Here is a 12,342-nt window from a genome sequence, read left to right on the forward strand (position 1 = left end):
ACTCTGCTTCTGGCGTTTAAAGTTTGGTTACCGGTACAGTTCTAGCTAGCTGGGTGGCGTGAGTGTGGACAGGGCATAAAGGCCCTGGGGCAGCCCCTGCTGCTATAGTGAGGTGGTGTGTGTGTGTGTGTATGAGCAGGACCAGTGTGTGGCCCATGGCAGGCTGTAACCTAATGAAGGGTGTGTGTGAAGGAGACTAGGCGAGGCAAGCCTGTTGGTAAAGCTGGCAGCCAGACAAAGTCCTGGGGTGATCAGCATTGCAGTGTCATGAGACAGAGTTAATCAGTTGGGTCGGTTCCTTTGAAAAGCAAAAACAGAACACACCCAGTTCCCTTTTACTGCTTTGATACTGAGAAAATCTATCTTGAAAGAAGTGTAAAAACACATTTCAAAATGGTGTGTGGTTGTACGAGATGCAACCATATTAGGTACTCAAAAACATGCATGCATGCATGCATGCATGCTTGCTTACATACAGTCGTGGCCAAAACTTGAGAATGACACAAATATTAATTTTCAAAGTTTGCTGTTTCATTGTCTTTAGATATTTTTGTCAGATATTACTATGGAATACTGAAGTATAATTACAAGCATTTCATAAGTGTCAAAGGCTTTTATTGACAATTACATGATGTTGATTCAAAGAGTGAATATTTGCAGTGTTGACCCTTCTTTTTCAAGACCTCTGCAATTTGCCCTGGCATGCTGTCAATTAACTTCTGGGCCACATCCTGACTGATGACAGCCCATTCTTCCATAATCAATGCTTGGAGTTTGTCAGAATTTGTGGGTTTTTGTTTGTCCACCCGCCTCTTGAGGATTGAACACAAGTTCTCAATGGGATTAAGGTCTGGGGAGTTTCCTGGCCATGGACCCAAAATATCGAGGTTTTGTTCCCCAAGCCACTTAGTTATCACTTTTGCCTTATGGCAAGGTGCTCCATCATGCTGGAAAAGGCATTGTTCGTCACCAAACTGTTCCTGGATGGTTGGGAGAAGTTGCTCTCGGAGGATGTGTTGGTACCATTCTTTATTCATGGCTGTGTTCTTAGGCAAAATTGTGAGTGAGCCCACTCCCTTGGCTGAGAAGCAACCCCAGACATGAATGGGCTCCGGATGCTTTACTGTTGGCATGACACAGGACTGATGGTAGCGCTCACCTTGTCTTCTCCGGACAAGCTTTTTTCCGGATGCCCCAAACAATCGGAAAGGGGATTCATCAGAGAAAATGACTTCACCCCAGTCCACTCCCTGTACCTTTTGCAGAATATCAGTCTGTCCCTGATGTTTTCCTGGAGAGAAGTGGCTTCTTTGCTGCCCTTCTTGACACCAGGCCATCTTCCAAAAGTCTTTGCCTCATTGTGCATGCAGATGCACTCACACCTGCCTGCCTGCTGCCATTCCTGAGCAAGTTCTGTACTGGTGGTGCCCCGATCCCGCAGCTGAATCAACTTTAGGAGACGGTCCTGGCCTTCTTCACAACAATTGAACCGCTCTCCTTGAAATTCTTGATGATCCGATAAATGGTTGATTTAGGTGCAATTTTACTGGCAGCAATATCCTTGCCTGTGAAGCCCTTTTTGTGCAAAGCAATGATGACGGCATGTGTTTCCTTGCAGGTAACCGTGGTTGACAGAGGAAGAACAATGATTCCAGGCACCACCCTCCTTTTGAAGCTTCCAGTCTGTTTTTCGAACTCAATCAGCATGACAGAGTGATCTCCAGCCTTGTCCTCATCAACACTCACACCCGTGTTAACGAGAGAATCACTGACATGATGTCAGCTGGTCCTTTAGTGGCAGGGCTGAAATGCAGTGGAAATGTTTTTTGGGGGGATTCAGTTCATTTGCATGGCAAAGAGGGACTTTGCAATTAATTGCAATTTATCTGATCACTCTTCAGAACATTCTGGAGTATATGCAAATTGCCATCATACAAACTGATGCAGCAGACTTTGTGAAAATTAATATTTGTGTCATTCTCAAAACGTTTTGCCACGACTGTACATTACACACACACACACACACACACACACACACACACAAAACAAAACGACCGATAATATGCCTGAACCGATGTATCGGGCCGATATCGGCCTCTTCTAGTCTAGTTTATCGGCTATCAGCTTAGCCGATAGTCCCTCTACATAGCAAAGCTGCTGCTATGCCAGCCACCCCTCACCGCCCGAGCCACAAACACTGCACAATGCCGAGGAATGTCTAGCTGGGAAAAATCAGCAGTAGCAGCAGGCAGCAAGCTAGCTCGTGTCAAAATGAATGTACAGTATTGAGAAACGGATGAATTGACACAGTGACCAAAACCAAACGTCTGTTGCAAATATTAGATTAGTTATGTCACTAATAATAAGGCTTGTGTCGTCATGCATGCAATAAGCAAGCTAGATAAGCAGATACCTGTTAGCAAAGATTACGTTAACTAACACTTTCATCTGTGGTGTTAGCTAGCTATTAGCTACTATGCTAGAAAGCTGGCTAGATCAAATCAAATTTGTCACATGCGCCGAATACAACAGGTCCCAGCTAGCGATGAGGAATCGGCCCAGAAACGGCCCTCTTCGGCCGTTTCCGTCTACCGGAATTCGTCGGCATCTTACCAGAATCCCCCCAGAAGTGGCCTGATACTACATTTATTTAAATATTACACATACAAATTATACCCATCCACAAAAAAGCATTTTGTGTCAGAGGTAACACCATGGTGACCGTGTCAGTGTGCACGCGCCTAGCCCATTACAGGAGTCGCTACAGCGCGATTGGACAAGGACATCCCGGCCGGCCAAACCCTCCACTAACTTGGATGACACTGGGCCAATTGTGAGATGCCTCATGGGTCTCAAACCAGCATCTGTAGAAATGCAGTTTGTACAGCGATGCATTGTCTTAGACCGCTGCGTCACTCGGCAGGCTCCATCCACAACATTTTTTATTCTTATCAATTGCCTTGCACAAAGTATCAAAATACTACACTGGACTCTTAAATAATTTCTTTAAAATGTTAATTGTGCTTTCTGATCACAGAAACAATGAGGAAAATGAAAAAATGAAATTATGAAAAGTTAATTATATAAAGCATCCAGTGTAATCATCTGCCAGAGAGTAGTCACAATCGGCACGAGAGCCAAATAATACATTTGGGCCAGATCTCAGTCCCGGCATCCTAGCCATAGGTAATACTGCCGAAGGCGGCCCAGACTCCTGCTACATGACGTCGGCCGAGTCTGACCTACAGCTGAGTGCCCCGACTCTCAGCCTCGATCCACTGTGCTAGCTGGGGTGTAAACCTTACAGTGAAATGCTTACTTACAAGCCCTTACCCAACAATGCAGTTAAGAAAAAAAAATAAAAATGTTTTTAGATATTAAGAAAGAGATAACAACAACTAATTAAAGAGCAGCAGTAAATAATAACGGGGCTATATACAGGGGGTACCGGTACAGAGTCAATGTGCGGGGGCACCGGTGTTGAGGTAATATGTACATGTAGGTAGAGCTATTTAAAGCGACTATGCATAGATAAGAGAGTAGCAGCAGCGTAGAAGGGGGGGGAGGCAATGCAAATAGTCTGGGTAGCCATTTGATTAGCTGTTCAGGAGTCTTATGGCTTGGTGGTAGAAGCTGTTTAGAAGCCTCTTGGACCTAGACTTGGCGCTCCGGTACCGCTTGCCATGCGGTAGCAGAGAGAACAGTCTATGACTAGGGTGGCTGGAGTCTTTGACAATTTTTAGGGCCTTCCTCTGACACCGCCTGGTATAGAGGTCCTGGATGGCGGGAAGTTTGGCCCCGGTGATGTACTGGGCCGTACAAACTACCCTCTGTAGTGCCTTGCGGTCGGGGCCGAGCAGTTGCCATACCAGGCAGTGATGCAATCTGTCAGGATGCTCTCGATGGTGCAGCTGTAAAACCTTGAGGATCTGAGGACCCATGCTAAATCTTTTCAGTATCCTGCGGGGGAATAGGTTTTGTCGTGCCCTCTTCACGACTGTCTTGGTGTGTTTGGACCATGATAGTTTGTTGGTGATGTGGACACCAAGGAACTTGAAGCTCTCAACTTGCTCCACTACAGCCCCATCGATGAGAATGGGGGCGTGCTCGGTCCTCCTTTTCCTGTAGTCCACAATCATCACCTTTTTTGTCTTTTTTTATTTTATTTCACCTTTATCACTTTGAAGGAGAGATTGTTGTCCTGGCACCACACGGCCAGGTCTCTGACCTCCCTATAGGCTGTCTCGTCGTTGTTGGTGATCAGGCCTACGACTGTTGTGTCATCAGACAACTTAATGGTGTTGGAGTTGTGCCTGGCCGTGCAGTCATGAGTGAACAGTGAGTACAGGAAGGGACTGAGCATGCACCCCTGAGGGGCCACCGTGTTGAGGATCAGCGTGGCAGATGTGCTGTTACCTATTGCTTACCACCTGGGGGCGGGCCGTCAGGAAGTCCAGTTGCAGAGGGAGGTGTGTAGTCCCGGGGTACTTAGCTTAGTGATGACCTTTGAGGGCACTATGGTGTTGAAAGCTGAGCTGTCGTCAATGAATAGCATTCTCACATAGGTGTTCCTTTTGTCCAGGTGCGAAAGGGCAGTGTGGAGTGCAATAGAATATTGCTTCATCTGTGGATCTGTTGATGCGGTATGCAAATTGGAGTGGGTCTAGGGTTTCTGGGATAATGGTTTTGTGACTCGCAGGTGTCCAGTCATGTGAGCCCATGGAGTAAATCATCCAATAAGCATCAACCCATGAGTCAGTGTGACACAAAGACTAAACCGAACCACCTGTTTGAGGCAGGCTGGGTAAGTGAGTAACGGACTGCACGCAGTGATGATGTTCTGGGAACATCATAAAAACCTGTGTGCTGGAGCTCTCTTTCCTCTCCTCTCTGCTTGCTCGCTCGCTCCCTCCCTCCCTCTGCTCCCTCGCTCCCTCCCTCTGCTCTCGCCTCCGAGCCAGCTGAGCGGGCTACCCAAATTCAACAGTTGTTGTGGCCTTCGTTAGCCTAACGAGGGGGTCAGCTCTTTATACTTGTCAGAGAGCAAATGAGTCCAATGAACAAGGGCTGCCTGGAAGAGAGAGGGATAACGAGCACAGTTCTGTTACACTTCACTGAGTTATTGGCCACGGCGCTCAAATGGAATCTAAAGAACCTGAAATCTGCCTCTGATGTTGGATGATGCACTCCGCCTTTGATGGAAACTTTAGAGAAATAGGCTTTAGAAGAGCACTTGACTGCTGCCACCACTAGAGGTACAATGTAAACTGTGTGGTTGGTGTCAAGGAGATCCAAAACATTTACAGCAGGGATCATCAACTAGATACCATTTTTTCCTTGAGCGGATGGTCAGGGGACCGGAACATAAAACAAATATTTTTACAAAATCATTTCAAACCTTAATTACATTTGGGGACATTGCCCTGAGTAGGGTGCAGTCTTTCGGATGGGACGTTAAAACGGTTGTCCTGACTCTCTGTGGTCATTCAAAATCCCATTGCAATTATTGTAGGAGTAGCTAAATTCCCCAACATGGCCAGCTAATCATCATTCCTAATTGGCATATATTACTCCTCACCTCTCCACCTGATGTGTGGTGAGCGTTCTGGCACAAAAATGGTCACCGTGCATCACTGAGGTGGGTGCTACACATTGCTGGTGGATGAGGTGAGTTCCCCACCACTTTGTAAAGCGTGTTGAGTACCTCAGTTGGTAGAACAGCACTATATAAATCAAATGAATTATTATTAGTACACCATCACATACATCTCTTATGTGTGGAAATATTTGGGAATAGATTTCCAAAATAAAAAATAAAAATAAAAATAAAAAAAATCACTTGGAGCTGGTTTCCTGGGATTCTTACAGTCTTACGTCCAACAACGAAAATTCAACAACGAATTTGACTCAAGGGCCGCTAGTTGGGGACCCCTGATTTACAGATTAGGGTACGGCCACATTGAGATTGTGTCCCAAAATCCTGGATGGAGCCAGTGGTTTTTCAATGTCAGATGAATGACAACAGAAATGATTGTCAGACTAAAAATGCATGTCAGTGATGGAGTGGGAAGGCTGATGGAGTGGGTGTGGCCTGATGTTGGGGATCACCCGACTGAGCTGGGCCTATCTGGAACAAAGATACAGAACACTCTGGCCGTTCTGTGGCTTAGACTGGGTGGAATCTACTTTCTTTACTCTGCCAAACAGGAATCAGGGTTAGGAGGGTTAAGGGTGGTATGGATGTTCTCAGCTCCCAGCCAGGCTAGACCTGAGCTGCTTCACTCTGTGGCCTTGTCTGGAGCATGGAATGCAGTCGCGATAGCACGTCATTAAAGGGGCATTTCTGGGGCACTGGGCAAGCCAGTCAACAGCACTGCCACCTACCTGGAAGCACCTTAGAATGCTGCAGAAGCCTGCCTCAATCACGTGCCATCAAACATACACTGTAATGAGTTGTAGACATCAGTCCTGCATTGTCCTGTGACTGCAGTCCATAATATTAAACGGTGCCATCATAAGACATGGTAGTGGTAGGGTTAGAGAGTCAGATCAAACTAAAAGGTTCACAGAATAAGGGCGGCTGGCTAATGGTGATGGCCAGCAGAAGCTCGTTACTGCAGACTCACCTTCTGTGCTGTGGCACCGGGGCAGAGACGGGGTGACAGTGACGTGACATTAAAATCCATTCTGTCATGTAACGGGCAGCAAGCAGGCAGACGCCCTCCAATCAAAACAGAGTTGCTCTGGGTAACATTTCACCGGGCACAGCTGCTAGGGTATGACAGCATGCCAACTCACTATTCCTGAAGGCTTGTTTGTTTGTATATTTTCTTTGTTCTTCAATAATTCAAGGTTAAGATGTGACTTTAGCTCAAGGAGCTTGTCCCCCCCCCCTCACCTGTCACTATTTGACATTTTACGCTGGCAATCTTTCAGAAAACTCCCCGCTTCCTTATCACTCTGGCAAGGAATAGCGGAAATAGTCATACGGTATGTTAACTTACCAAGTGTGTCAACAGTGAGGTAAAGATGTTAAAATCACATGCATGATGTAAACAAAAAAAATTGACCCGGTCAGAAGAACTAGACACCCTTAGAAAGACCCTCCTTAGCTAACATTTGTTATTAATCCGAACTCTTCTAAATGATGAACTTTGGTCCATATACTTCCAACAAGGCAAATGCTGTTCAATCTTTCCTTGTTATTTGTCTCCATGTTTGGTTTGTCATACATTGCCTCTGGTTATCCAGAGAAACATATCTTACATCTGAAGGCATCAGACTGATCTGTGTTCCTCAACCTCTGGCCATGTCCCAAGGATCCAAGGGTGCCAGATATTGATTACCTTGGCGTTTTATGTAAAGCACGGAGGTTCTTTTTGAAACGAGAAGTCAGTAATACCTAGTGTTGCTCTCTCCACCCCAGGGAAGCATCGTCAGGGGTTGCATCAGTGTGCATGGGTCTGGGTCAGCCCGCCTCGGGTGACTATGTTACGACACAGGGCCCTGTTGTGTTCCTGCTGAGGCCTTAGGGAGAGCATACTGCGTAGCATGCTGTTCCCTGGCTTACAGCCTCTGGGACTCTCCTCTTCTAGGGAGGAATTCCGACCCGAGTTAAGCGTATGTAAATGGAACATAATTCCCTTTCTATGCACTTTTCTCTCTATGCGTATTTTGACCTTGAATTTAAGCGTGTGAGAATAGACACACCTTCACCCGCTATTCGTTTGAGATCAAAGAAATGAATATGTGGCAGAGGTGTGTCTACAGATACGGTATATTCTGACCTTGACTTCATTTCCTCGTAACTCCACCACCTTTACGTGCAATGACACCATGAATAAGGTGGAACAACCTGTCGGTTCCAAGTGGAACCACATCTACTTTATTTTCCCCGCTGGAAATAACGCTATTCTCCACGCACTATGGAAGGCAGATCATAAATGGCAGAGTTTAAACCTGGAGCACGACAACTGGACCGTTGTCAGAGTTCCATGATAAGTGAGAATTATGAGGGTAGATTTATAGACCACTATATAGACTACTCTTCAACCCCTATTGTACACTTTTCACCTTCCAATATTACATGGATTGAACAATTGAATATGGCAACGTTCAGGATGAATCGAACTATTTTTGATTCTCTAATATATTTTGTGCATAAAGGCTCTCCAAATAAATATACTTTCCTAACCCTAAATAATATACAAGATGAGTATTTTTAGATCTAACAAGCAGTGCTAAAAAGGAGAAGAACATTTGTGTATTTACATGGCTTTATTTAATTGATCCCTAATACTCTGAACAGTTCTCTCCATATAGTCTGTAGAGAAAATTCTAATTAAAAAGGAGGTACACTAAATGTAATGGGATGGCTTTAGATGAATGTACAGAGAACACTATTGAATGAAAACGCCACGAGAAAATCTGTTGGCCAGCAAGTGGGAGGGTTTTCAGCTGTTTAATTAAATGTATTCAGCGAGCGCAAGGGAACCACGCCTGCAAAGCCTGTTACACACCTGCATAAGGTAAGTCTGAATACCAACGACTGAGAAGTGCGTAGGAAAGGCGTACATTTCCTAAGTCTGAATCTGGCCCCTAGTGACATATTCCTCTGTCTATCTGTCTCCTGAGCCCCTGTCCCTGGGACCACACCCCTGATCCCTCTCTGTGCTGGAAGATTCCCCTTTGCCCTATGCGGGGGAGCTATAGCCCCAGCTTTGAGGCGCACGTGCACACACACACAAAGTCAGCAGGTATCTGAGGAATGCCTCCTCGTCCAAACAGGATCACGCCCACCACAGAGCCACACCACACAGTTAGAGCTGCTAGCAGGGTCAGCAGTCATGCACATGTGATAAAACAAGGAGTAAAGCATCTGTTGATACAGGGAAATGGTCCAAACCCACTCACCTCTTTTGTGCAGCCATCCCTCCTTCACTATCGCCACATCAGTCATGTTGGTGTGCAGGTTGGTGTGTCCAGGGTTGTGACAGGGAGAGACACAGCTCTGTCCCCAAGTGTTCTTCGCTCAGGCCAGGGCAGGAGCCTGGAGTCTGGGGCCGTCTTTTCACCAGTTACCTATTAGTGTCAAGGGAAGAGTAAAGCTTAGCCTCATCTGGACAATAACATTAACCCCCGAGTGAACATCCGTACAACTCAGTGAAAACAAGTTTGTCTGTTCAGACAGTGGAAAATAGTTGTGGTGGGTCCTACTCCAGTTCAGTATCACTCCCACACGAGGATCTAGTCAGAACCTCCGACTTCACCACAGGGGAAACCACTTCTAAACAAATGTTTTTATTTAACCAGGTAGGCTAGTTGAGAACAAGTTCTCATTTGCAACTGCGACCTGGCCAAGAAAAAGCATAGCAATTTGACACATACAAACACAGAGTTACACATGGAATAAACAAAAAAAAGTCAATAATACAGTAGAACAAAAGAAAACAAAAAGTCAGTGAGTGCAAATGAGGTAAGTTACGGCAATAAATAGGCCATGGTGGCGAAGTAATTACAATAAAGCAATTAAACACTGGAATGGTATATGTGCAGAAGATGAATGTGCAAGTAGAGATAGTGGGGTGTAAAGGAGCAAGATAAATAAATAAAATACAGTATGGGGATGAGGAAGGCAGTTGGATGGGCTATTTACAGATGGGCCATGTACAGATGCAGTGATCTGTGAGCAGCTCTGACAGCTGGTGCGGGAGATATGAGTCTCCAGCTTCAGAGATTTTTGCAGTTCGTTCCAGTCATTGGCAGCAGAGAACTGGAAGGAAAGATGACCAAAGGAGGAATTGGCTTTGGGGGTGACCAGTGAGATATACCTGCTAGAGCGCGTGCTACGAGTGGGTGCTGCTATGGTGACCAGTGAGCTGAGATAAGGCGGGGCTTTACCTAGCAGAGACTTGTATATAACCTGTAGCCAGTGGGTTTGGCGACGAGTATGAAGCGAGGGTCAACCAACGAGAGCGTACAGGTCGCAATGGTGGGTAGTGTATGGGCTTTGGTGACAAAACGGACGGCACTGTGATAGACTGCATCCAGTTTGTTGAGTAGAGCGTTGGAGGCTATTTTATAGATGACATCACCGAAGTCGAGGATCGGTAGGATGGTCAGTTTTACGAGGGTATGTTTGGCAGCATGAGTGAAGGATGCTTTGTTGCGATATAGGAAGCCGATTCTAGATTTAATTTTGGATTTGAGATGCTTAATGTGAGTCTAGAAGGAGACTTTACAGTCTAACCAGACACCCAGGTATTTGTAGTTGTCCACGTATTCTAAGTCAGAGCTGTCCAGAGTAGTGATGCTGGACGGGCGAGCAGGTGCACGCAGTGATCGATTGAATTGCATGCATTTAGTTTTACTTGCGTTTAAGAGCAGTTGGAGGCCACGGAAGGAGAGTTGTATGGCATTGAAGCTCGTCTGGAGGTTAGTTAACCTGTTGGGGATAGGGGGCAGTATTTGCACGGCCAGATAAAAAAACGTACCCGATTTAATCTAGTTACTACTCCTGCCCAGTAACTAGAATATGCATATAATTTTGATTTGGATAGAAAACACCCTAAAGTTTCTAAAACTGTTTCAATGGTGTCTGTGAGTATAACAGAACTCATTTGGCAGGCCAAAACCTGAGTCATATGTTTGAGAAATTGAAGTTATAGCATTTATGAGGTATTTGTATTTCGCGCGACGCGATTCCACTGGCTGTTGACTAGGTGGGACGCAAGGTTCCCAGACAGGTTAACTTGGCTTTCGAAGACCTTAGAAAGACAGGGTAGGATAGATATAGGTCTGTAGCAATACCGCCCCCTTTGGCAGTTCTCTATTGGCGGAAAATGTTATAGTTAGCGATGGAGATTTCAGGGTTTTTGGTGGTTTTCCTAAGCCAGGATTCAGACACGGCTAAGACATCCGGGTTGGCAGAGTGTGCTAAAGCAGTGAGTAAAGCAAACTTAGGGAGTAGGCTTCTAATGTTAACATGCATGAAACCAAGGCTTTTACAGTTACAGAAGTCAACAAATGAGAGCACCTGGGGAGTGGGAGTGGAGCTAGGCACTGCAGGACCTGGATTAACCTCCACATCACCAGAGGAGAAGTAGGATAAGGGTACAGCTAAAGGCTATCAGAACTGGCCGTCTAGCACGTTTGGAACAGAGCAGGTTTCTGGGCACAATAGCATAGATTCAAGGCATAGTGTACAGACAAAGGTAAGGTAGGATGTGAGTACATTGGAGGTAAACCTAGGCATTGGAGTCATGATGAGAGAGATATAGTCTCTAGAGACATTTAAACCAGGTGATGTCATCGCATATGTAGGAGGTGGAACAACATGGTTGGTTAAGGGATATTGAGCAGGGCTAGAGGCTCTACAGTGAAATAAGACAGTAATCACTAACCAGGACAGTAATGGATGAGGCATATTGATATTAGAGAGAGGCATGCGTAGCCAAGTGAACATATGGGTCCGATGAGTGGTTAGCAGACCGGGGCTAAACAAGCTAGCAGTTAGCAGACCGGGTTAGCAAGCAAGCAGTTGGGGGACGTCGCGATGGGGGTTAAGTCTGTTTTTGCCTCTTCGTGCGGTGACGTCGATAGACCAGTCGTGGAATTAGTAGGGTTCCAAGTAGCTCTAGGTAGCAAGTAGGCTGCGGTTAGCAGAATGGGCCTTCAGCGGACGTCGCGCCTGAGGGGCCTGTTAGAATCCTCGGGCAGATTATGTCGGTATTCCAGTCGTAGAGGATCGGCGGGGTTCTGTGCCCCGTACCGGCAGTAGAAGGGGTCCGGATATTGTAGCCCAGGAGTGGGCTTCGGTGGTAGCACAGGAGCCCTGGCCGGGCTAGCTTCAGGCTAATTGGTGCTTGCTCCGGGATGGAAACGCTAGCCAGGAGTAGTCAACCGGGATTACGGTTAGCTAGTTGCGAAGATCCAGATGAAAATGTTCAGAGTTTGAGGTAGGAATCCGGGGATATGGGGAGAAAAAAAAATTAATAATAGGTCCGTTATGCTCTGGTTTGAGTCACGTTGTTCGAACTGGCGAGAGCTTTCCGAGTTAAAGGTTAGCTGATGACCGCTAGCAATGGTGTGCTGACTGATAGCTGGTAGGTAGTTAGCTGGCTAGCTTCAGTTGAGGGATTCCAGATCCGAAGTAAATAGAAATACTTTTGAAAAAAAAACAGATCGACGCCACATTGGGTGAGGCGGGTTGCAGGAGAGTATTTAGAAGTTCAGGTTTAGGAAAATATTTTAAAAGGATATGCAAAGAAAAAAATGTATAAAGATATATACAAGGGACACGACAGGACAAAGACATCTGACTGCTACGCCATCTTGGATTAT

General features: G+C 45.9%; 1 protein-coding gene across 3 annotated transcripts in view; it reads right to left on the minus strand.

The window, feature by feature from the left end:
- LOC106610858 (RAC-alpha serine/threonine-protein kinase) overlaps positions 1-12,342 on the minus strand; it is a 41,892-nt gene that overhangs the window by 22,107 nt on the left and 7,443 nt on the right. For all 3 annotated transcript variants that reach the window (XM_014210496.3, XM_014210495.3, XM_014210494.3), the window contains exon 2: positions 8,914-9,081. In XM_014210496.3, the coding sequence (XP_014065971.1) occupies positions 8,914-8,959 (46 nt within the window). In that variant the 5' untranslated portion in view covers positions 8,960-9,081. The remainder of the gene's footprint in view (positions 1-8,913; positions 9,082-12,342) is intronic.

This window comes from Salmo salar, chromosome 09 (genome assembly GCF_965601325.2).
Source record: "Salmo salar chromosome 09, fSalSal1, whole genome shotgun sequence".
NCBI classification, from domain to species: Eukaryota; Metazoa; Chordata; class Actinopteri; order Salmoniformes; family Salmonidae; genus Salmo; species Salmo salar.